This window comes from Haliotis rubra, unplaced genomic scaffold (genome assembly GCF_003918875.1).
Source record: "Haliotis rubra isolate DU_JTF1 unplaced genomic scaffold, ASM391887v1 Scf32, whole genome shotgun sequence".
NCBI lineage: Eukaryota > Metazoa > Mollusca > Gastropoda > Lepetellida > Haliotidae > Haliotis > Haliotis rubra.
The window spans coordinates 1,962,425-1,989,602 of NW_025766991.1; the positions used below are offsets into that span (position 1 = coordinate 1,962,425).

The following is a 27,178-nucleotide window of genomic DNA, read 5'->3' on the forward strand; positions in this document are numbered from 1 at the left end:
AATGTAAACTTAGAAGAAAAGATTTTTTAGATTGTTTTTTGCCCCATATAAACTTCATAAATTGCAAAAGTAAAATACTTTGAGTATTTAGAAAGAATATTACTTTGACTGGAGATTTTATTTTTATCTTTTTTCCCTCCTGCCTTTAGGTTTTCTGAGGACAAAAATCCGTTAAACAAGAAATAAAATTGGTCTGGCCTTATCTACATAAAACAACCAAAGTTGGATAATACCATCAGATCATATAGGAATTGAATTGGATATTTTAAATACAGTGAATCTGAATATAAATTAAGCCAATAAAAACAAAATATCTGGGTGTTCTCATGAGGATATTCTTAACAAAAACAAAATGAGAATGTTGGATTTCTGGCGCCAATTCAAAGATCAAATTCCCATCTAGTTGCCAAGTAACCAGAATTTAAATCCAGTTTTTATCAAAAATGTTTTCAAAAAAGGTCACATATTGAGAAATTGATTTATAAAACAAACAATTATAATATTAGAACAAAATAACTTTACAATAATAATGGTTATAATTGGGGAAACATGTCTAAAATAAATATTGAATTTATCAATTGTGGCCCAAACGTCCAAGCATCATTTCATAACAATTCTTGACTGTAATTTACATACTGGTTAAAAGATGTATTAAGGAACATGTTATTTTTTATATTTCTGGGGTGGCATATTAACTATAGCAATATCAAAGAATCAAGTAGTTCTTATCTTATTTTGAGTAGTATATCTCAAACTAACAAAACAATGAGCCTCAGTATGGAAGTACCACAGAACAATATGCCATTTTCATTGTGACAAACATGGAGGTCGCCTTTTCATGTAGGAAGTCTCTGTGAACTCGTGCTGAGGTAAAACAGTCATCATCAATTACATAGATATACAAATTGAGTCAACATCATTCATCTCACACACATCCATTGCTGACAGACTTGCAATATCATGCACCAGTAATATCAAAAGCAGACTCATTATCACAAAATAGCACTGTGCAACCTTTATATCAGTCGTCACGCTCACGATGGTGAAATGTGTAAGTGTGACCACCATACTGTGTTACCATGGTAACAATATGCTGCATAATTATGGGCAACAAACAAATGGCATCATACTCTCCACCTGTGCAACAACCGGGTTTAGTTTGAACTAGTTTTTAGTTCCATCTAATGATACAGGCACCAAATCCACTAAGCATCCATAGCATTACGTTATTCCTTAGCCAATGATAAACTATATACCGGTAGCTACGATAGGTCGTAATGTTACGAACACTTTGTGGATCAGGATCCAGTCTACACAAATATCAGTGTAGCGTAACATGAAAATTCAAAATTTTAAAATGTTCATTCTGACACTGAATCAAACAGTGACTACAAGAAGTAAGAACGAAACATATATTACCAATTACCAATTATCCAAGAATGTCTCTTGTAACACTTCAGCAAAACTAAGTTGATAAAGAAACTGGTGTTATATTTTGGCTGGTTGGCCAGCGCACAAACAGCTCACCTATAGCTGTGTCATCTCCTCAAATGAAGTGCTAAAATACTCAAAAAATATTACCGGGTTCAATCTCATAACAATATCCATAGCATATGTCTCCACAATCAGCCTTCATCAGGTCCCAATGTACTGAACACATTCAAATTTTCGTGGCTACGAGAATATATCTTTAATGTGATCAAAAATAAACTCAGTAACGGATGTCATTTGATTTCAACTTGACCTTGATAAATGCCATTAAAAGTAATTTCAATCGCCATTTTTTTAAATGGTCAAAAGTTTTCAAATGCCAATTCCACAAATTAGTGCATACATTTTCAGGTAATGCTATTATAACACACCTCAATTAAGACAATAATTTTGAATTGCTCTAAAACATTTCCTGCTATGTTTCTGTGCCAGAATCAGAAACAAGTATTTGATCCAATTCTAAGTTGTCACTTATCTGATCGCCATATTACTACACCTTAAATACAACAATTACATGTACTGTCCATAGTCAAAACACTTAGCACCGAGGTGCTCTTATAATACAAAGGTGCTTATTACAGTGCCATGGCAACGATTGTGTTACTGGTGGATCCAGAGGGTGGGGAGCGTACTGATCCTTTTTCTCCGATACCTTACATCGTATCTGCATCCTTCGTCAAGTCACTTGGTAGTACAGGTACCAGCTTCTTCGAAATCTTGGATCCGCCTTTGCGTGTTAATTTGATTCCAAATCTCCTATACATAAAAGAATCAGTCTGTCTACAGCATTTACCTCAGAAGGAACCCTAGGCACAGACTCTCTGTGGAAGCACTAAAAAAAGCTGGCTGTAGATCTATAATATACATGGGGTAGAATCCCCAAAGTGTCTTATCTTCATCAGGTCGGGACTATATCGCTCACTCAGTATGTGGAACACAGCACTTCATGTGAGACAACATGAGTCTTGTAAAATACAACAATTCTTGCTACACTGTCAATCTTTTCAATCTCAATCGTATTCCTGGAAGAAATACACAAATGAGCAGTATTAAATAATTTCCATGTCCCAAACTCCCAACCCTTAATATTTGAGTTTGCTTGTTAAGAGTTGGCATTGACTGACTTGCATTACCACTTTCTGAGTGCATATATATGAGGTGTGAAACTACATGGGGCGCGGTATGCTATATACGATATTTGTTTAATTCTTATGACACATTGCGATACCATAATGTTTGGATATTAAGGGTTTACAAAATATCTAGTTATATTTTTTATACTCACTGAAAATTTGTTTGCATGCATGTTATCTGGCTGTCCGAATTTCAGAAGTATTTAAATGTAGGATATTTGTACATATCAGTTTGATAGTCTTATCGTTTTCCAAATGAAAGCAAGACCAAATTAATTACTTGTTTTAAAGAAAAGTGTGTTAACTTTCACCTAATTCCCCAATTAAAATTTCAATAAGGGAAATAACTGCTCAAGTTTTTACTTAAAACTCATAGTTACATTGATATGATGATAAATACTTTCCCCTGAAGTGAAAACATAACATTATTTCCCAAATTAATTAAGTCTCAAGGAAAATATGTTATTACTCATAACAGGCACAAAATAGTGACCATTTAGCCATTGATATTTTAATACAAAAAGCTGAATTTTTTTCCAGTTTTCCCACAATCTTTTCATATACTTTCGGATGAACATCGTCAAAACAAGAAATTATATTGGTCTGGTTTAAATATACATTCAGTAAAAAACAAAATCTTATATTTTACGTGTCATTTTTATCACAGCACAACCCCTACTAATCAATGTATGATATCAGCAGCTGTGTCCTGCATTACATAACTATCTCTGTACCAAAACATCACTAGCATACACACAGCTGTGCCCTAAGACTATACCACCTCCTCCAGCTCATCTATGATGGGGGAGTTGGGGTTGCGTGGAGCCTGCAGAAAGCGTGCTGCAGCAGAGGGGCTGGTGGTGCTGCTGTGGTGGCTGGTAACCCTAGGAGGAGAACTGCAGCCCACAATACTAGGCATGGGTGTGCTGGAGGCCTTCATACTGGATCCTGTAACACCTATACCCGTCAAACTGGAGGCCGCCATGCTGGAGATTGGCAGAATGGATGACGTCGAGCAGCAGACTTGACTTGACGGTGTCTCAGCAGACATAGGGAGGCTGCAGGTGGTGAGACTGGAGTCTGGGAAGCTGGAGTTTGGGACAACTCCCTGTCGACTACACTCAGTAGGAGGCAGATGGTAGGTGTCAACAGGGTGGTCCGGTAACATTGGATGAGCAAGAGAACGGGACTCATGGGGACTCTGAACCCCCAGGTGGTCTTGTGGGGGACATGGTTGGTTGCCTACACTCATGGCTTGAAGGTAGGTGAGTGGGGAGCGACCGGTAGTGTCAACTGGCTGGTAGGCCGGGGGCAGCTCACCAGTCACACTCGCTGCAGGGTCACCTCGCCTATTGGCTAAAACTCCTAGAAAATGTGGAATTAGAAAAAACCTTCCTGAAGAAGACCAGGGTCCATTAGTGCCCTGAGTGAGCTCAGCTGTAGTGAGTGTCTGTCCTGTGGCGAGAGATGCAAGTTGGTGTCCTCCACCACTGGTGTCTAGTCCAGGCTGTGTAGGGAATGTGCAGCGACGGTAACACTGGGCCATCTGTCCTGGGATAGTCAGTGTATTGCTGGAGGTGTCTACATTACAGCCTGTGGGGAAGGAAAAGTGTTTGTTGATGTGATGTCATAGCTAAAAATCCAAGAGCTTGAAAGAGAAATCAAACTTGAAGTTCAGCAATCAGAGCCTCATTGTGAGAAAGTGTTTGATGCACAGCTAAATTTGACACTGATTGTGTTGCATGAGATGGAGCTCATCACCTAAATAAGATATATAGCTTATGATATATATAGATATACATACCTGTGCACATGATCTATACCTGATGGCCCAGATATATAGCTGGAGCCCATGATGTATACACTATATTTACCTGGGGCCCATGATGTATACACTATATATACCTGGAGCCAATGATGTATACAATATATTTACCTCAAGCCCATGATGTATACAATATATTTACCTGGAGCCCATGATGTATACAATATATTCACCTGGAGCCAATGATGTATACAATATATTTACCTCAAGCCCATGATGTATACAATATATTCACCTGGAGCCCATGATGTATACAATATATTTACCTGGAGCCCATGATGTATACAATATATATACCTGGAGCCCATGATGTATACACTATATTTACCGGGAGCCCATGATGTATACAATATATAGCCCATCATGTATACACTATATTTTCCGGGGAGCCAATGATGTATACAATATATTTACCGGGAGCCCATGATGTATACAATATATATTTACCGAAAGCCCATGATGTATACAATATATAGCCCATGATGTATACACTATATTTACCTGGAGCCAATGATGCATACAATATATTTACCTGAAGCCCATGATGTATACAATATATATACCTGGAGCCCATGATGTATACACTATATTTACCGGGGAGCCAATGATGTATACAATATATTTACCTCAAGCCCATGATGTATTCAATATATATTTACCGGGAGCCCATGATGTATACAATATATAGCCCATGATGTATACACTATATTTACCTGGAGCCAATGATGCATACAATATATTTACCTGAAGCCCATGATGTATACACTATATTTACCTGGATCCCATGATGTATACAATATATATTTACCTGGAGCCCATGATGTATACAATATATAGCCCATGATGTATACACTATATTTACCTGGAGCCAGTGATGTATACAATATATTTACCGGGAGCCCATGATGTATACAATATATAGCCCATGATGTATACACTATATTTACCGGGGAGCCAATGATGTATACAATATATTTACCTTGAGCCCATGATGTATACACTATATTTACCTGGAGCCCATGATGTATACAATATATATTTACCGGGAGCCCATGATGTATACAATATATAGCCCATGATGTATACACTATATTTACCTGGAGCCCATGATGTATACAATATATAGCCCATGATGTATACACTATATTTACCTGGAGCCCATGATGTATACAATATATAGCCCATGATGTATACACTATATTTACCTGGAGCCCATGATGTATACAATATATATTTACCTGGAGCCCATGATGTATAGGCTGGCAGTGTAGTTTCGTCTGTGTGAGCATGGAGAGTAGAGCGATTGAGGGTAGATGAAGACACTTCTACCCCAACAGCCTCCTCGTATGGCGGAGGGGGTTCATCCTGGTCAAGATGATGATGCCCTGCTGGGGGGATGCAACTTGTATTTTCCTGTGTCACCTCACTGTAGGATGGAGGTGCACAGTCTTCCCCTGTGGATGATGCATAGCTTCTGCAAACAGGAAGACACTGTGTGAGTATAATGACATTAACACATTTTCTTTCATTAGTGAATGAGTTTCACACCACCAGTGTCTTAGTCTACAGGGGTTTCACCATTGTACTCATTAGGGAACTGAATTCATCTTTGATGTAACAAGCACATGCTTCAACCTCTAGGCATGGGTGAATGACATTAGTTTTACGCCGCTTTTAGTTTTAGCAATATTCCAACAATATCACTGCCGAGGACACCAGAAATGGGCTTCACACACTGTACCCATATGGGGAATCGAACCACTAGACCACCTATTGCAATGGCAACTGGACAATGAAATGGGAGGAATCTGGGATCTCTAAAAACATGAGTTATACATACATTCTTAATCTTAGAAAGATATCCACAACTCTGGTCTGCTAACCAAAGAATATACTATATACTAGTGTTGGGAATTGGTTGAAATCACACAATTGATGATTGCTTCATTACAAACGAACAATCATCAAAAAAACTTGGTTAGAGTCATTTTTTCAGATTTTCCTATCCAGGTTGTTACTGCAGAAAAGTATAACATGATGCAACTTGTTAATTTAAAGAGATGACTAATATATCATGAACATAAACTTCCTGGAGTCTTGGAGAAATATTCAGTCATGACTTTTCAGTTAGTGAAGTGAGTTTTCTAAGAAATAGACATGTTTCCAGGCCCTGACAACTTCTAAGATATGTTCAAAGTATTTCAAAGACTAAAACAGTAGTTCCAAAATCGTTTATGTTCGATTATGAGAAAATGTGATCGATTGCTTGGTTGTTTGGTCACTGCGACCAATCTTTGATTATTTCAATTAATCGGAACACCACTACTATATACACCAACAATCAAAAGTATTTAAAAGATGCCTTGACATCAAGTTACAATGTCAATGAGATAATCATGCCATACAATCATTATCACAAAATAATCACATCTCCACAAAAAGTATCAAATAGAACAACTTCTTGGATTGGCAAGTTGAGGAGATGAAGAATGAGGACTATATTTTTTATGGATAAACAACTTCTTTATTCTGTATAGACCATGTTTCGACATTGATTCTAATGTCGTTGTCAAGCAAGTGGTTGTTAACAACATTAGAATCTATGTCAAAACGTTACCTTTACAGAATAAATATGTTGTATATCCATAAAAATAGTCCTGTGATATACAACTTGTCATTGGCCTGAGCATTCAAGTATGTCATGAAATGTGGATTTCATTTTTTATGATCATGCTAAAAGTATTGCAGCATGTTAAGCGAAACCATCTTCTACTTGTCTCATATCAGACATTTTCTTTATATGTTATCATTGGTCAAAAGAGAGTTGAGATATGTCACCAGTTTTCAATGCATTTTGACAGAAGATAGTGTTACTCAATCATGCCAATAGGGCCAAAGTACAAGATTTTACAGGTACTTCTATTAGTGATGAAGCCATCTATTTGACATGACAACTAAAGATATAGTCTGTTTGCAGTGAAAACATACCGATGAATTTCACGTTAAAAAAACAGTAAATCAAATAAAGTGAAAGAGGTTGAATCCTCATAATTCTACCTTGCCAATTGAACATTTAAATGTCAGAATTTTATTCAACTTAGGATAAAAGTTGTTTAACAAATGATCATAGTTTCAAATCGCTATTATTGGTTTTATAATATTATAATATTATTATACCACATCGGCCATTGAGGACAAAGTCTGACCTGTCTGAGTAATTTAGACCTACTATAGCCTGTCAGATATAAATGTACTGGAGACATGTACTGGTATTCTGACCAGTATCTAATATATTGAGGTGAGGTGAGGTGAGGTGATATGGGGTTTAACGTCGTGCTTGAGAATATTTTGCTCATCTGACGCCGTGCATCCGTGTGTATGTGTATGTGCGGCTGCTTGTACTAGCCCAGACTGAAGCTGGTTTTATAGTGCTAGCCCACTGAGATACCATGCCGCAGTGAAGCATGAATACCCCACTCAGACACATTATACTGACTCCGAGCTGACCAGTCCTTGTTGTACCCAGTAATGCCGAGCGCCAGGCAGGGACCAACAAGTACCATATTTTAACGTCTTTTGGTATGACGCGGTCGGGGATCGAACCCGTGACCTTCCGCTCTCCCGGGCGGACGCTCTAACCAATACACCACGGAGGCGGTCGTATCTAATATATTGGGCACTGCTGACCTATTCTGACCTTTAGCAGGTTGTGTCACAGCTGATCAGGGAAACTAAAAGGTCCCACCAAAATATATGACAGCTCCTAACATCAATCCCCCATTGCCCAATAAGGATAAATATCTGAACTCCAAATTTACTACCATATTGGGCCCTGAAAGACTTTCATGACAAATAATGAGCTCCTACCTCATTTGTGTGTCAGGGGTGACATTCAGGGCATCCATGATGACAGTGACAGCACCCAGGCCATCGTTACGATCCACTACCACTGCTGTCACCGTGCCACGCCCCATCTGTCCCAGCTGTTGGAAATAACAGGCAACCAAATCATGTATAAGTGTATGGTCTTTAAAAAATGTGATGTTACTTAGCATACAAAGTAACCAGCTAAGAGAGTGAGTGAGTTGGATTTACCACAGCTTCGAACAGTTGGTTGGTTTGTTGTTTTACGCCGCACTCAGCAATATTCCAGCTATATGGCAGTGGTCTGTAAATAATCGAGCTTGGACCAGACAATCCAGTGATCAACATCATGAGGATTGATCTACGCAATTAGGATATGATGACTTGTGTCAACCCAGTCAGTGAGTCTGACCACACGAATCCTGTTAGTCACCTCTTACGATAAGCATGGGTTGCTGAAGACCAGTCGAACAGTATTTCAATCGCATCTGTCATGTCTGCTTGAGGAAAGCCCAAAGTAATCATCTAAAGGGACCGTTCATAATTTATGGCTAGGGGTGATGATGATTTTAAAGGGGGTCACCCATTTTGTTCTGGGGAGGTAGGGGGTCAGCAAATTTGTACACGTTTCTAGCGGGGTCAGCAATTTTGTACATAAAAATATTTTAAAATTATGCTTAAAACATACTGGAAGGGAGGGGGTCATTGATTTTGTACATGACATGCAGGGGGGGTCACTTACTTTGTACATAAATTTTAGGGGGGATCATTCACATTGTACATGCTTCTCCATAAAAATTTATCATCAACCCCCCTGGCCATAAATTATGAACAGTCTCTAATACAGGTCTTCTGTTTGGAGGTAAAGCACTCAGGTGGAGCACACAAACAAGGCACGGTACTGACAAACCATTACACAAAAGCCCACTGCATCAGGATTTGATGATTTTATATAATGTCAACCACAAAAAAATGACCTCTCTAATATCTAACATTGCTTATTTATTGTGACTGGCAAGTCTTCATTTTCTTACAAAACAGACATAAGTGAGTGAGTGAGTGAGTTGGGTTTTACGCCACTTTTAGCAATATTCCAGCAATATCACGGCTGGGGACACCAGAAATGGACTTCACACATTGTACCCATGTGGGAAATCGAAACCCAGGCGACAAGCGGACCATTTAACTACTAGGCTACTCCATCACCCATATTAGACAGACATGATAAAAAGACCTTCAGTGATACACTCTGATGATGATATCCATAATTTACTGGATATATTACCTGTAATTCTGATTATAATAACTCTGGTTGTTTTCTTTATGTTCATACCTGTAGTCCATTCCTGGTGGAGTTATTTCGTTTCCGAGCTATAACAAACTGCCTCATGGACAACAAGAGAAGTAGGAGAGCTAGAGCTATCAGCAGTGGGCCGGTCATGGACACCTTGCCACCAAATACATCATTGAACCCTGAAAGAACAAATACCAAATAGCTTGTTTGGTTTGTTGTTTAAACACACGCAATATTCCAGCTATAAGGCAGCTGTCTGAAATAATCGAGTCTGGACCAGACAATCCAGTGATCGACAGCATGAGCATCGATCTGCGCAATTCAGATATGATGACATGTATCTACCAAGTCAGCGGGCCTGACCACCCGATCCCGTTAGTCACCTTTTACGACAAGCATGGGTTGCTGAAGACCAATCCTATCCAGGAACTTCACGGTCTTATACCAAATAGCATCTCACAAAGTAATGTCGTATTTGTCAGTGGACCCGGGTTTGGATAAATTTTGTATTGTAACAACTCAATACAAGGGCAGCAACGAATCCACTAGGAAGCGAATATCATATTTTTAAACTTATCCTATCTCACGATTTGCACTTCTCTCTCTTGCTTCGACGCTGAGTGGAATGAATGAGAACTTTCCCTGTAGGCCTCTCTTGTCCATACGCCCGTGTTCCCCAGGCTCTCCTTATAGGACAGGCCCTAGTCCCATGCTGAGCATGCAGCACGCTCCCCTATCTACCCACGTGACTACCTCAGAGTGATCATTCTCTTCTTGGAGCTACCTCCGTAATCTGAGTAGCGGGGAGGCTGGGTGGGCATACATCCCGTGAGATAGGATAAGTATATAAATATACAATTTATTGTTAAAATTTCAAAATTTGTAAACTTATCCTATCTCATGATTTGCACTTATACCACGGTTGGACGGCGGGTCGCAGATTACCCTAAGTCAAAAAGCACTGACAGTATACACTGTATAGGCAAATGACAACCGTAGATAGCAATGAACAAGGGAGGCCATATCCGACTAGCATAGTACCTATACTAGTGATGGGTTCTCCTGAACATATACAATTTATAGTTAAAATTTCCAAGACTATTGGGTAACGAATACGATTATTGTCTTATGAGTACAAAAACAAGTAATCATCCAAAGTATTATTCATTATATTCAGTGAAACAAAAACAAAAGAAATTCTTTGAAATGTTTTGGCCATAGTTACAGTGTTGATAATGATATATGATCATGACAATGTCCAGTGACCAAATTACTGTCAATTTAAATATATATATGAGTGATGACAATTATCCTGCTTTTCTTAGATCTATTCCCCTTTGCAAGACTCGCTTTAATAAGTGACAACCAAATTCATGAAAAAACACTCCTTTGTAAAAAATGCATGATTATTTGATTCTAGTGATAACGAATCATGAACTGAATTCCCAATAGTTTTCAGAACAATTCACCAAACCCTCCAGAACAGTGTGATGACTGATGTCTTACCCAGCCATGTTAGGATGCTCCCCACAAGAAGGAGAACACTGGCAACGGTTGTGAACATTATCCCCCGCCTAAGTGGCTCCTTGGTCTCCGTGGGCCCAAATGATGAGGATGTGACGAATGTCCGCAGTGCATTTGGTCGCCGGCTGCGAGGCACGTGGATATGAGACGAATGGAACATGGTGCTCATCGGTGAGTCAGGGGGGTAACATTCTACACCAAGGTGCTTTCAGACTGCAACATGACACAGGGGAATAAAGAACATGTATTTGGAATACAGCTGACCTGATAAATCTTTACTGTGTAAAAGAACAATAAAACCAAGTGGATGGTTGGATGGTTTGTTGCCGAACTGAACAATATTCCAACTATATGGCAGCGGTCTGTAAATAATCGGTCTGGACCAGACAATTCAGTGATGAACAGCATGAGCATCGATCTACGCAAATAGGAACTTATGACATATGTCTAGAAGACTAATTCTAGGCTACCAGATCATTCCAAGCTGACTGTGTCAAAAATTGGTGAGTGAGTGAGTGAGTATGGTTTTATGCCGCTTTCAGCAATATTCCAGCAATATCACGGCGGAGGACACCAGAAATGGGCTTCACACATTGTATCCATGTACTATGATGTAGGGAATCAAACCCGGGGTCATCGGCGTGACAACCAGACGCTTTAACCAATAGGCTACCCCACTGCCCCCTTAAATTGGTAACCATAAAGCCTTAATACATAAGACTAGTTCAGTAAATACTTAGCTGTCATACCACACTTACAATTCATTCTTTATTCCTCATACTCCAGTATTAGAATCTAGGGACCCAGTATATTATTAAGATTTAACATTTTGACAGGGATCCCTTAACTTCTATACTTAACAAACATGAGGACAGTTAGCAGATTTAAATACTGTCAATTTGACCTGTAAGTGCAATATTCATATTACCACAATAACATTAAGTAAATTTGCATATAGCCAGGCTGTATTTATACAGACACAGAACTGCAGTGTAACATTAACCTTTTACTCCAACACAGGTAATCATGATAATTGGTCCATAATAAGTTTAAAATTATTACTTGCTTGGTTCTTGCATGTCAAATACACTGATAATAAGTTAACTATTGTTACCATGGTTACAGACTCATTGTCACTAATAGTGATACTACACAGAAAACAGATTTATAAAAAACATTTGTACTTCAAGAGTAAAAGACATTCTATTTGGGTGACCTTTTGTTCTATTTTAGATAAATTATTTCACAATGTCCTAGATAGGCAGTTAGGAATTAGTGGTTGATCAAGACACAAAAAACATGAATTTGAACATTTGACTGAGGTTAGACGGTTAACTTTGTGTGCTGGCAATTAAGTGCCTGACTCTGAGGGTGTCTGTCGGTTTAAATCCAGGATGGGACTCAACCCAACGAAAGTACTAGAATCTTTACTTTACTGAGAAAGTGTAATTCCAAATATAACATGTGTTCAGTTTAACACAGCTAAATTTGTAGAAAATCTACCTCTGTATTGAAAACAAGGTATCTCTAACGTAGCTTAACGTTTCAACTATTCCTTATAAAGTCATGTTAGCTTTTCCAGGATGGCTGTTTTCAATCATGATGTGTAATGGTTTTCGTACAAATTCATTGAAAATTGTGAATATAAACTGAGCCCAAGTGTTTCTATCTTTCAGTGGTAAAGTGACATCTGTCATGTACCATCAGGATGTCAATCCCTTGTAGCGTGTTCGTCAGTGGTAACAACTATATGGGTAACATAGGTGTTGATGGGCATGTTTTATAAGAGTAACAGATGAATTTCAATTATGAGACAACCTGTGAAACTAATTTCAGTTAGCATGAAGTGGAAAATGTGAAAGTGAATAGTTCACACCACCAATAAATGCTTGCACTACAGCTGGGATTCCTCCCTTTAAAATGTATTTCGAGCAACATTTCCAGTTATTCATACATCCACATCAACAGTTAACGTTACCTGCATCCCATGTAATCACTAAAGAAACATATTTCACATATAATTGACTCCGAACACACAGCACAATTCCATGTTTACTTTAGCTGCTCTCAACATACAGGAAGTACCAATGTACGGATGTAGAAACTGCCACCTGTTGGAGAACTAAGGGAATTAACTCTGGACATCAAACAGTTTTCTAGACTTGCTTATTCCTTCCGTTCGAATCAAGTGATCTAATGGTCTAACATGTTGCCAACTCGCATTTTCTAAGATTGGGGAATGTTTAATTGTTGAATATGTTTACAGGTATGGATCACTACTAGTGGTGGTCCGATTAATTGAAATAATCGAAGATTGGTCGCAGTGGCTAAACGACCAAACAATCGATCATGTTTTCTCATAATCGAACACAAACGATTCTGGAACACTTTTTGCATTAACAATATTTTTCACATGGTTGGTTTTGTCTGTTACATTTATGAGCACTACAAGCTCGTTCCAAGTCACAAATGAATTTATCTTAAAGACCCCAAGAAATTTATGTTCCTAACATACTAGTCATCTTTTAAAGATGTGCAATTTGCACAAAACACCTCAAAGAACTACATGTTTTTCCTTTATGTTTTTGTGTGTATTGACAAAAATAACCAGGAAAATTTCATAAATGACGCTAACCAATTATTTTCGATGCTTGATCGGTTGTAATGAACCAATCATCAATTATGTGATTTTAACCAATTCCCAACACTAATCACTACATAGAGCATGGACTATGGACTAAGATGGCGACAACCATGGCGTAATTACAATCACAGCCGAGTAATTTGTCAGTCTCATTCTGACATATGCAGTTTTTGTAATGACCTACAGGAAACAATCTGTCATGTATACTGGAATTGTAAGGAAACCAAGACATTTTGGAATGAGCTTGAGATCTGGATCAATAAATACCTCAACAAAGAAATCAAAATTACAAAATATCTGGTTTGGTACTTCACAAGCTAACAAAATACTAAACCATATATTTTTCTCTGCAAAGAGACATATTTATTTATGTAATATGAACAAAAAAAACAATTCCCAAATTAATTAACTGTCTGAAAACCTTAGAATTCATCTTTCTTGCAGAAATAAATATTTCCAAAAGAAACAATGACGTGGACAATTTTGAAAAAATGGTTTCCTTTCATCCCTTATCTCAATCATTGACTATTTTCAACCACCCTATAGAAGTTGGTATGTGTCAACGTATTTTACTTGTATATTGCTTCTGTCACTGAGGCGGCAGAGTAGCCTAGTGGTTAAGTGGTTGACCCGGGTTATATTCCCCACATGGGTACTGTGTGTGGACCTGTTTCTGGTGTCATGATATTGCTGGAGTGTTCCTAAAAGCGGCATTAAACCATGCTCACTCACTCACTGCTGTTACAGTAATATGTTTGCATCTTTGTAACTATGGGAATGAATAAAAAAAACTAAAAAACATTTGGCAGTCTCACTAGAGACGACATAATAATATATTATGTGGACTCTGATCTCAGTATGTTTTATCAGGGAGAATAGAAGATTTGCTGTAGATTATCCCTGGTTTTATTCTTGTAAGCTCAGCTGATTAGCAACAGTTTATGGTTATCCTAATTACACACGGACAATGTCTCAGTTTTGCATGATATGAAGATTGGTGTTTGAACGTGAGTTAGTGACGTGTGTAATACATTTGTGAACAGTATTATGTGTCTGTTTGATCACAGGCAAATTGTAGCGCAAATAGGGTTGCGCAACAAAGAGAAAATTACCAGTCTTTCCATATGCTTCGCGCGCATATGGGAAGACTGGTAATTTTCTCTTTGAAATGAACGGACTGGGTAATCACGCTGAGTGTTGTGATACCACTAGATTAAGGACATTTTTATGCAATGAACTCAAAAGCATTGGGCAGTGGTGATGTATTAAAAGGGCATCGCACATGTGGGAATCGAACTCGGGCACGAGCTAACGCTTTAACCTGTCGGGCGGATATTGTTTGAAGGTACCTGAGATAACCTGCTGGGTTATGGTCTATCCTTATGGTTAAAGAGGATTCTTTTACCCTTCTTAAGCACATTGTGTGTGCCTCGAAAGCTATAACATCCGATTCTTTACAACCCATGCAAGAAGCCGAAACTGAAATGTGCTCACTGCGAGTCCATTCACTCAACGTATTATTTTTATATGGATTACGTCAATCAATGGTGGTTCATGTCACGCCCTTTTAGGTAACTACATGACAATTTATGTAGTGTGCGTGTGTGTGCGTGCGTGCGTGCGCACGTGATAAGTCCCAATTTCAGATTCAGTTTACAGAGTCAACCAGTCCTTATTCTATCCTTTTAATCCATCATCATAGGCGGCGTAACAACAAGGACCACACTTTAAAATCTTATGTCTGACACGACAGGAAACTGACCTCCCGACCTTTCCGTGCAGACGCTCTACCCACACAAAAGAAGTGGTCATAATGACAGTGGAGTATGACAGTTATTGAAAGTGTACATGTGCTTCAAAGTGTTAGTGTCATACCATATACAGCCTGGCGGGCAGTAACCCTGTCTATCAATGTCTCTTTACCCTCAAAAAAAATTATTATGAGGTCCATTTTTGACTACATGACCTGTTTAATATAAAAGATGGGCTGTGCCAGAAGGGCTGAAATTAGCGGTATCCTGGAACCTTTCATTCACGTATTTTAGCATGGGCAATTATCTGAGAGCAGTGAGAAATATAAAGGATAGCAGTGAAACATATGCGCATTTCCAATCCTTGTATTAAAGTTACCATGAATGTAATATTCACAAACTTGCAAACGGGCTTTGATATGTGTACATTGTCTTGGCACTATATAAACGCTGTCCCTGTCGGTGACAATGTATACCTTGATGCTAGTGTTCTGCGAGTATCATATAGACAAATTAGCCGTGAAACATGAATATATTCTGTTTTAAATGTGATGATGATGATTATTGTTGATGACGATGTTGATGATTATTTGGAGATTTTACATGCGCTTTACGACATAGAGCGTATTTCTCACACGGTGAAAAATGTTCTTATGAGACGGCGTTAATCTGAACAGCTGTGAGGATCGGGACAGTTTGTCAGTATAGGCTTAGTTGACTGATAAGGAACAGTGTTAGTATCACAATCTAACAGATAATAGTAGCTACGTCTACCTACGTAGCTGATACGTTTCTCTACGGAGCATATACTTTCATGTATATATACTTCATTTCAAAAGTTTAGACTCACTTAAAACACTCACTATATATATGTTACATCGAAGATTGATTTCTCCACTAACTTGGGGGAACCAAGTGCATGTGAAAAGCTGCGTTTTGGTGTAAAGTTGTGTTAAGAATTCGCCAATTTTCACTGATTTGTATCATTTCTTGAATTCATGACAATAATCTTTTCAACGTTACGAATTTGTTTTACAATACACCAGTTCCTGTGTAAACAGTACCTTTAAACAGCATGGAATAGTTTGCAGAATTTAGTTTAGAACAGCTGCCAGAAGAAAGTAGCTATATTGACACTAGTGAGTCTAAACTTTTGAAATGAAGCATATATGAAATTATAAACGAGACCGTGATATTGTGTTGTGAAGTTACGATGTAAGTATCAGCTACGTGGAAGTAACGTATCTTCAACGTGGACGAAAGTATTTCAATGATTGTTGAAAGTATCAACTACAAAGAAGTATTATTTACGTAGATATTACAATAATTATATATTGTGGCTTGAATAGATTGACATTATACAGTGGAAATTCTACTCGCCCATTCTTCACGCGGGGACTGAACGTTCAAAACACTGAATTAAACTGCGATTTTACCCTGATTGCATGGTCACAAAAAGTCGCTTTGGTCAGAATAGTCTAATGAAAAATCATTTTGTCTTGTTTGGGGTTTCTCATAACGAAATCATTCTGTTTTGAAATTCGATGCCCTCTCCGCGTACTGGGAGAACCTCAAGAATATTTGGCTTATCTTATCAACTGACATTTTATCTTCTAGGCTGATCCGAAAGTGACCAGCTACGTCTTAACATGTAAAAGCTTACTATCTGGTCAAGATATGACAAACTTGTTACTTGAAATGTACTGCCAAGACCTACTTTTGTCTGTATCGTTGATGTAATGGTCTGAAATCTATACGTCCATCGGCAGATGAGTCGGACTAAAATATTATTATATTACTCAAAGGGAAAACGGTTTTACATATTATTTATCTGTTAATACTGATCATGATATCCATTTGTAGAATAGAAGCTGTCAAGATACATAAATTGTATTTCCTTCTTAAATATACGAGGCAAGATCCAGATTTTTTCCAGTCCGATAGAACCCCAGTGGGGTGTAAAGTTATGTTGTTTGAGTGCTGTTTTGTTGTATTTATTCACCACTGCAACATTCAGCCTACAGCCAACTTACGACACAGAGAACCGTCTGCCTAGACCAGACAAACCAGTGATCAATAATGTAAGCAACCGGTGTCTCTTCTCCCCCCAATTATTTTTCAAGGAAAACGTAGCTCTTCATCTCAACGAGCATTTTACATTCTTCTTGATGTATTTGTACTCCTTCGTCTTGATCACGGGGAATCGCTTTTCTAGTTCAATTCACGGTTCTGGCAGCTCATTTGGGCGGAATGGTCAGGGGTAGGTTATTTAATTGAGTGAGTGTCAAATGGCATACCCAAGGCATGGACTGATGGTCAAAGTAATCATTGGTCTGACCCACGGTCCGAGTTAGTTCGACTGCCCTCATATTGCGGACTGCTAGTTCCTACAGATGTGGGTTTAATTTCTTCAACATGGTGGCTTTTTTCGTGTTCTTGGTTTTGAATTTGTTCCACCACTGTTCAGAAATATATTCCATGCAAAGCAAGAACAAACAAACTGACTGTCCTACTGCCATTGAACTTTACGTCCTGGGACATGTTTCCCTTCTGTGCTCGCACCCATATGGAACACGATAACGTTTAGATAATAGCAGATAAACATATGCTATTCGCCGACACATGAACGAAACCAGTGCTGTTCAAGGGAATTATTTACCGTACGCAATGTACTGGCCTGGAATCCATTCCTGTTTTCAAAATGGTGCTGAAACAACACTTTACTATTATTATCACCTTGCTCTTGATTTTATAATACACCGAACAACTGACCGAGTATGGTTTTGCGCAGTTTAAGCATTATTCCAATATTCCAGCAATGGCGGGGGAGCAATGGCCAAGAATCATAATCTGTGCGATCTGTGGGATCGATTTTTGGTTGGGTTTGGTTTGTTGTTTAACGCTGCAGCTATTCCAGCTATAATGCGGAAGTCTGTAAATAATATAGTCTGGACCAGACAATCCAATGATCAACAGCGTCAGCATCGATCTACGTAATTTGTATACGATGACATGTGTTGAGCTGGGATCAGACCTAAGGAGAGCAATATCATGCTAGCTATGTCCCTTGTCTGTTCCGAATTAAACATGTTTCCATATGTCACAACTCTCAACCATAAGAAAGGTTAGAGGAATGTAACTGCACGATTTACAGCTCACGTCTATATCTCCGATTGGCTTTAACTCATAAACTTCATGAAACTATGTCTATCTTCTTTAATAACCTACTCTTAAAACGCATGTGTTACTGAAAGTGAGTTATAAGTAAGGCCTCACATAGATAAACACACCAATAGTTTTGGAAACCAAGACGGCGGTTCCTTAACAAAATACCAAATCCAATCTCGAAAGATGGAACCCAAAGAAACGAACCCAATAGAACCGAATTCAAAGATCATTTGCAATTAAGAAAGCATATATATTTGGACGTAGTAAATGGACCACACATTTTAAAGAAGATATTATTTCTTGCCAGAGAGAGTTGTAGACGTGTGTGTCGTATGATTTAGACCTTTCAGAAGACCAGCATTGACCCTTAAACGCTGACATTAAACAAGAAACAGATATAGGGATACTGTAACCGCGGCATAGTAAACTACTGACGTTGACCAGTCTGGGTAAACATGTTTAGTCTTGCCAGACCAAAGATAATCAACAGGGCCAGGTGTTAAATCCCCCAGGAACATGAGTGTATGTTTAAAAGTAGATTTGGGTATATTTATCTCAATTTGACTTCGGTAATAAACAGAATATTATATGAGTGCCCATATCATACTATGTTTACGACACTCGTGCATAAATATCGGTATATCCCTCGCTCTCGCTCGGAAATACCAACATTTAGGCACTCGTGTCGTAACCATAGTATGACATGGACACTCATATAATATCCTCTATATGAAGACACTCAGTTGAGATTCTCTATGTCCCAACACAGTATGGGAAGTCCAATATGCAATAGAGACTGATGAAGATTAGGTTTAGACTGTGAAGATTAGGTTTAGACTGTGAAGATTAGGTTAGACTGGTGAAGACCAAAAGTAGTCCATGCTTGCAAGACGTGACTAACTGGAGTTGGACTTGGTTGATGCATGACATCTAAGCCCACCTACGTTGATTGATGCTCATGATGTCAATCACTGGATTGTCAGGTCCAGGCTAAATTATTTGCAGACCTACAAATAGCTGAAATATTGCGGTTACAACATAACAAATACAGAATGACATGTTTGATTGAAATTTGTCCCCCAAACAACAGACAAAACCTCCTCTCTTACCTTATATTGGTTGAAAGAAAAAACAAAACAACAACACACATTAGCATGTTTAATATAGTCAGTTGAAGGGCTATAAACAAATATTTTGATGACTGCATTACAAAAATGAGCAGGAAGCCATTCTACAGAGCGATCTCAGCTTTGAGGTGTTCCTAACCTCCTTTATTGTACATTTTAGGCGATTCATAATCTAAAACCAAAGTAGTGGTTACAGATTAAGACAAAATGAATACTCATATTCTATATCAAGATGATAAACATGTCATGTGCTTAGACATGTCTCTTCACCCCTGAAGATCCGGATTAGAATTGATCTTCAGCAACCCATGCTTGTCATAAGAGGTGACTAACAGGATCGAGTGGTCAGACTCACTGACTTGGTTGACAAAGGTGTTCGTATCCCAAGTGTGTAGAGCAATGCTCATGACGTTGATCACTGGATTGAATGGTCCAGACTTGATTATGTACAAACTGCCGCCATATATCTTGAATAATACTGAGTGTGGCATTAAACAACAAACAAACACAAACAAAGAGATAAAGGAGATTTTTCTTCCTAAATGAATATATATAGACAATTAAATAAGACAATGATGACACCAGGGTGATACATATACATATTGCCATGCTTGAAACACCTACATTTAACCCTGTTAAGAGGGGCAGTGGGTTAGCCTAATGGTTAAAGCATCGTATCATTAAATTCACGTGCACAATGCGTCAGGGCATGCGTTTACCCGGTATGTGATGCGCTCTGTTGTTTCGTCCCATAAAAATGTTGTTACGTTAAAAGTCTTGTTTCTGAAGTTTAATTTCGAAAATTGGTTTAAAAGAACATTTAACATGCACATTCGTTATGATTGTAAAGTAGATAAGACAATTATCGAAATTTCAAAAACAAACATGAATGTCGCGTTTCTTTTGGAACTAAGTATATTTCCACAACTGAATATTCACTGACATCTGAGCACACTTCATGCTGAATCACATTATATTTTCAAAACGTCAGAAGTAGGTTTCTGCACAAACTCAGGTGTGAGATATATATGACATCACTCTGGTTTGATCTCATGATTACATGGGAACAAATAGTGGAACAATATATTGACTGTCATTGGAACAAATAGTGGAACAGTATATCAATTGTCATGAAAACAAATAGAGAAACAGTTTATCAACTGTCATGAAAATATATAGTGGAGCAGTATATTAAGTGTCCTGAAAACAAATAGTGGAGCAGTATATTTTAAAAGTGACATGAAAACAAATAGTGCAGCAGTATATTTTAAAAGTGACATGAAAACAAATAGTGCAGCAGTATATTAAGTGTCATGAAAACAAATAGTGGAGCAGTATATTTTAAAAGTGTTAAAAGTGACATGAAAACAAATAGTGGAACAGTATAGTAAGTGTCATGAAAACAAATGGTGGAGCAGTATATCAACTGTCATGAAAACAAATGGTGGAGCAGTATATTAAGTGTCATGAAAACAAATAGTGGAACAGTATATCAACTGTCACGAAAACAAATGGTGGAGCAGTATATTAAGTGTCATGAAAACAAATAGTGGAGCAGTATATTTACTATCTTGGCAACAAATAATGTAACAATAACCTGTCTTGGGAAGCCTACGGCTGAAATAATATCTGATTCAGTAAACATATCAGTTTACTTTCTTTTACTCATACCATGTCAAAATGGAAGGTTGAAAGCCAAACATGTGTACTGACACATGACTAAGGGTCATTACTGGGGCAAAAATTCACACAAATGAATAACAAATACTAGAATGTCTAAGCATCAGAACTCTACACATCAAGATGCTGATTCTTGATTTCACGATGCCCCAACACAAATTAGAGCCGTTGTGCTTCTAGCACAGCACCTGGTTGGTGGAGTTGTAGGTGCCCCAACATATCAGAACCAGTCCTGGTTTCCAACTCTTCTAGCAGGATGCCCATCACCGACTGTGTTTGAGAGAACCTGTAGCTTGCTCTTGAAGTGGTCAATATGAACATAGCAGCCCTGAAAAAGTCAGTTTCACATAAAGATAGACCCTTTTTCAAACTGGAAATAGTTCATTTGAAACAACAGATGATTAGACATTAAGAAGGAACCTCCATTTGAGAGTAGCAATGCTATGGATGAACATGACACTTTCTGTAGCTGGCAAACACCTCTGTTAAAGTGTAACAATAGATGTATCTTTGATCAAGATTTCAGTTGGCAAGCACCTCTGTAATAACATACAGATGTACTGTCAACAAGATGCTGCCTTAAAAAGGTGGGGACCACTGTTCAAGGACAACAAAGGATTCTCATCCATCAAGAAAACCGTACCTCCAACAAATATGTCATTGATCAAGATGACCCTACCTCCAGTAGAAGAGCGTGTCTGTTAGAGGACAAGCAAAGATATGTCATTGATCAAGATGACCCTACCTCCAGTAGAAGAGAATGTCTGTTGGAGGACAACCAAAGATATGTCATTGATCAAGATGACCCTACCTCCAGTAAAAGAGAATGTCTGTTGGAGGACAACCAAAGATATGTCATTGATCAAGATGACCCTACCTCCAGTAGAAGAGAATGTCTTTTGGAGGACAACCAAAGATATGTCACTGATCAAGATGACCCTACCTCAAGTAGAAGAGAGATGTCTGATAGAGGACAACCAAAGATATGTCACTGATCAAGATGACCCTACCTCAAGTAGAAGAGCTTGTCTGTTAGAGGACAACCAAAGATATGTCATTGATCAAGATGACCCTACCTCCAGTAGAAGAGCATGTCTGTTGGAGGACAACCAAAGACATGTCATTGATCAAGATGACCCTACCTCCAGTAGAAGAGAGTGTCTGATAGAGGACAACCAAAGATATGTCATTGATCAAGATGACCCTACCTCCAGTAGAAGAGAATGTCTGTTAGAGGACAACCAAAGATATGTCACTGATCAAGATGACCCTACCTCAAGTATAAGAGCGTGTCTGTTAGAGGACAACCAAAGATATGTCATTTATCAAGATGACCCTACCTCCAGTATAAGAGAATGTCTGATAGAGGACAACCAAAGATATGTCATTGATCAAGATGACCCTACCTCCAGTAGAAGAGAATGTCTTATAGAGGACAACCAAAGATATGTCATTGATCAAGATGACCCTACCTCCAGTAGAAGAGCTGTTTCTGCTAGAGGACAACCAAAGATATGTCATTGATCAAGATGACCCTACCACCAGTAGAAGAAGAGCGTGTCTGTTAGAGGACAACCAAAGATATGTCATTGATCAAGATGACCCTACCTCAGTAGTAGAAGAGAATGTCTGTTAGAGGACAACTTAAGATATGTCACTGATCAAGATGACCCTACCTCCAGTAGAAGAGAGCGTGTCTGTTAGAGGACAACCAAAGATATGTCACTGATCAAGATGACCCTACCTCCAGTAGAAGAGAGTGTCTGATAGAGGACAACCAAAGATATGTCATTGATCAAGATGACCCTACCTCCAGTAGAAGAGAATGTCTGTTAGAGGACAACCAAAGATATGTCATTAATCAAGATGACCCTACCTCCAGTAGAAGAGAATGTCTGATAGAGGACAACCAAAGATATGTCACTGATCAAGATGACCCTACCTCAAGTAGAAGAGCGTGTCTGTTAGAGAGGACAACCAAAGATATGTCATTGATCAAGATGACCCTACCTGGAGGACAACCCATGTCATTGATCAAGATGACCCCTACCTCCAGTAGAAGAGAGTGTCTGATAGAGGACAACCAAAGATATGTCATTGATCAAGATGACCCTACCTCCAGGAGAAGAGAATGTCTGTTAGAGGACAACCAAAGATATGTCATTGATCAAGATGACCCTACCTCAAGTATAAGAGCGTGTCTGATAGAGGACAACCAAAGATATGTCATTGATCAAGATGACCCTACCTCCAGTATAAGAGAATGTCTGATAGAGGACAACCAAAGATATGTCATTGATCAAGATGACCCTACCTCCAGTAGAAGAGAATGTCTTATAGAGGACAACCAAAGATATGTCATTGATCAAGATGACCCTACCTCCAGTAGAAGAGCGTGTCTGTTAGAGGACAACCAAAGATATGTCATTGATCAAGATGACCCTACCTCCAGTAGAAGAGCGTGTCTGTTAGAGGACAACCAAAGATATGTCATTGATCAAGATGACCCTACCTCAAGTAGAAGAGAATGTCTGTTAGAGGACAATAAGATATGTCACTGATCAAGATGACCCTACCTCCAGTATAAGAGAATGTCTGATAGAGAGGACAACCAAAGATATGTCATTGATCAAGATGACCCTACCTCCAGTAGAAGAGAATGTCTTATAGAGGGACAACCAAAGATATGTCATTGATCAAGATGACCCTACCTCCAGTAGAAGAGCGTGTCTGATAGAGAGGACAACCAAAGATATGTCATTGATCAAGATGACCCTACCTCCAGTAGAAGAGCGTGTCTGTTAGAGGACAACCAAAGATATGTCATTGATCAAGATGACCCTACCTCAAGTAGAAGAGAATGTCTGTTAGAGGACAACTTAAGATATGTCACTGATCAAGATGACCCTACCTCCAGTAGAAGAGCGTGTCTGTTAGAGGACAACCAAAGATATGTCATTGATCAAGATGACCCTACCTCCAGTAGAAGAGACTGTCTGATAGAGGACAACCAAAGATATGTCATTGATCAAGATGACCCTACCTCAAGTAGAAGAGCGTGTCTGTTAGAGGACAACCAAAGATATGTCATTGATCAAGATGACCCTACCTCCAGTAGAAGAGAATGTCTGATAGAGGACAACCAAAGATATGTCATTGATCAAGATGACCCTACCTCCAGTAGAAGAGCGTGTCTGTTAGAGGACAACCAAAGATATGTCATTGATCAAGATGACCCTACCTCCAGTAGAAGAGCATGTCTGTTAGAGGACAACCAAAGACATGTCATTGATCAAGATGACCCTACCTCCAGTAGAAGAGAGTGTCTGATAGAGGACAACCAAAGATATGTCATTGATCAAGATGACCCTACCTCCAGTAGAAGAGCGTGTCTTTTAGAGGACAAACCAAAGATATGTCATTGATCAAGATGACCCTACCTCCAGTAGAAGAGAATGTCTGTTAGAGGACAACCAAAGATATGTCACTGATCAAGATGACCCTACCTCCAGTAGAAGAGCGTGTCTGTTAGAGGACAACCAAAGATATGTCATTGATCAAGATGACCCTACCTCCAGTAGAAGAGCGTGTCTTTTGGAGGACAAACAAAGATATGTCATTGATCAAGATGACCCTACCTCCAGTAGAAGAGCGTGTCTGTTAGAGGACAACCAAAGATATGACACTGTTCAAGATGACCCTACCTCCAGTCGAGGAACATGTCTGTTAGAGGAGAATCAAAGATATGTCATTGATCAAGATGACCTCAAGGTGACCTTACCTCCAGTAGGCGAGAACCTCCGTTGAGGGTGAAACTGTGACGCCCATGAAGCATCCTGCGGTTGTTAAAGACAACTACATCACCCTCCTGTAGTTGATAAGTTAACTGAAACATAATCAGTTCCATGCACAATGCCAGAGGCAAAGCATTTTGGACAAGATCTTGACAAATATCATCCTTTGTCAACATTCACGGTAAAAATATCAACGTGTATAAAATCAATATAGATTCATCCCCATCATAAAGCAGGTCTTATATATAATCCAAAGACAAAAATAGAAGACATCTCAATACAACATTTTTTCGTGTAGCTCCACTACTTAAACTCCATCTATACCAAATTTCATTACAATTTGAACAACACTGGCTAAGAAAGGGCATAAGAGCTACAAGCTTTCAGTATGGTTAAAACACAAAGGACTAATCTAGGTAATAATCCCATAAAAAAAGAACATATATGTTAAGCCCCACTACTAAGATGTAATAAATCTGATTACATTTTCAAAATATTAACAAATAATTTGGGATGTCCATATTAATGGTAACAGAAATGTTTCAGTCATTTGTCAAGTAGTTTCTAAGGACAATAGTTTTAGTCTTGATGCTGGACAAAGTGGCCATGAATTTCAGTGAGTTTAGCTAACAAAAGTTGCCTTAATACTTGTGACAAATATTTCCAAATAAGGTATATTCTCCAGACAGTTTGTCCATGATCAGACACTTCATAACTACGACCCTACTACAAAAAAGCTGTTTTTTCTCCAGAGCAGATGATTCGGATGTGGGTTTAAGGCAAAAATCTTAAATGATGCAGATCTTTACTACAACAGTGTACTTCTGAGAAAAAACATGAATCCTTATCAGTCTAATCAGGGATATTAAAGACGAGTTATCAACAGCATTGATTTCATCTACGTACCGTATGGGGCGACGCCTCAAGAGCCTTGGCAAAACTCTGGTAGGCTGCATAATATCTCTCTATGTCAACCTTAAATATAAATAATAAATTCAGTTAACATACAAATTCTTAAACACATTAACAACAGGTCCATTTAATGTAGCTCTTAAGGCTGAATGTTTTTGAAGTCATTCATGTTGTTTCTCACCTCTGGTATGGATAAGGGTCCCTCAAATGCTGGAGCCCAATTGACGTTCACAATCTGAAACAAGTATGAAATGATAACAGCAAATAGACTGTTGTTTGAAAGAAAATAGGAGACAATAATCAGGGGTAGTTTGATTAATTCCATAGCTAAACCTTGAACAAGGCAAACATGTTGCTAAGGCATTGTTCTCTTGCCGAAATACTGTTCAGACCATTCAGATAGATGGATGGATAGAGGGATGGGTGTATGAATGAACAAATAAACGAATGAACAAATGAACGAACGAATGAATAAGTTGGTGGGTGTTTGGATGGATGGATAGACAGATGGACGGACATTAAATATCAATATATCACTGACTTCATTATCACTTTTTGGGGAATGTTGATGAATGAATGAATGAATGCATGAATGAATAGTTGGGTGGGTGTTTGCATGGATGGATGGATGGATGATGGACGGACGGACGAACGAACAGACGGATGGATGGATGGATGGAAGAAATGTTAAATATCAATATATCACTGACCTCATTATTATTGTTGAGGACAATGTGAGGTCGCTGGAAAGTTATGTGAACTGGAGACTCTCTGTGATGGAAGAAAAGACCTGTTATATATAGAATGTGACAAGGCTCTGTAGCTCACCTGTCTATAGCTTCAATAAGAAATATAATTGTTTATAGCAAACTGAAAATTCTTTTTTTATTGTGTAACCGATATTAATGAACAACGTTAAAAACACTTGAATGACAGATGCAAGAAACCCAGTTGCATCTCCATTCCCGAAT

At 38.5% G+C, this 27,178-nt stretch overlaps 2 protein-coding genes across 5 annotated transcripts in view; both read right to left on the reverse strand.

Moving 5' to 3' along the window:
• Positions 1-3,129: 3,129 nt before the first annotated feature.
• On the reverse strand, positions 3,130-13,207 carry LOC124283681. The gene is made up of 6 exons (XM_046719684.1): positions 13,110-13,207; positions 11,114-11,344; positions 9,647-9,786; positions 8,317-8,432; positions 5,688-5,923; positions 3,130-4,217 (listed from the first exon to the last, which is right to left on the reverse strand). Exons 2-6 carry the CDS (start codon positions 11,298-11,300, stop codon positions 3,397-3,399), a joined length of 1,500 nt encoding a protein of 499 aa, XP_046575640.1. The 5' UTR covers positions 11,301-11,344; positions 13,110-13,207; the 3' UTR covers positions 3,130-3,396.
• A 7,999-nt stretch (positions 13,208-21,206) lies between these two features.
• Positions 21,207-27,178, reverse strand: part of LOC124283682 (probable gamma-butyrobetaine dioxygenase) — a 41,927-nt gene continuing 35,955 nt past the window's right edge. For all 4 annotated transcript variants that reach the window (XM_046719688.1, XM_046719687.1, XM_046719686.1 and 1 more), the window contains exons 12-16: positions 26,918-26,978; positions 26,389-26,442; positions 26,202-26,270; positions 25,283-25,387; positions 21,207-21,829 (exon numbers count right to left, since the gene is read on the reverse strand). In XM_046719688.1, coding sequence (XP_046575644.1) covers positions 21,722-21,829; positions 25,283-25,387; positions 26,202-26,270; positions 26,389-26,442; positions 26,918-26,978 — 397 coding nt within the window. In that variant the 3' untranslated portion in view covers positions 21,207-21,721. The remainder of the gene's footprint in view (positions 21,830-25,282; positions 25,388-26,201; positions 26,271-26,388; positions 26,443-26,917; positions 26,979-27,178) is intronic.

What these genes read in the sequence shown, in the direction of transcription:
- LOC124283681 (XM_046719684.1), bottom strand. Translation starts at nt 11,300, where the DNA reads ATGAGCACCATGTTCCATTCGTCTCATATCCACGTGCCTCGCAGCCGG. An exon ending in CCACCAGGAATGGACTACAG is followed by an intron (nt 8,433 to 9,646) that starts GTATGAACATAA and finishes TATTTCCAACAG; the next exon opens with CTGGGACAGATGGGGCGTGG. An exon ending in ACCCCTGACACACAAATGAG is followed by an intron (nt 5,924 to 8,316) that starts GTAGGAGCTCAT and finishes TCCTGTTTGCAG; the next exon opens with AAGCTATGCATCATCCACAG.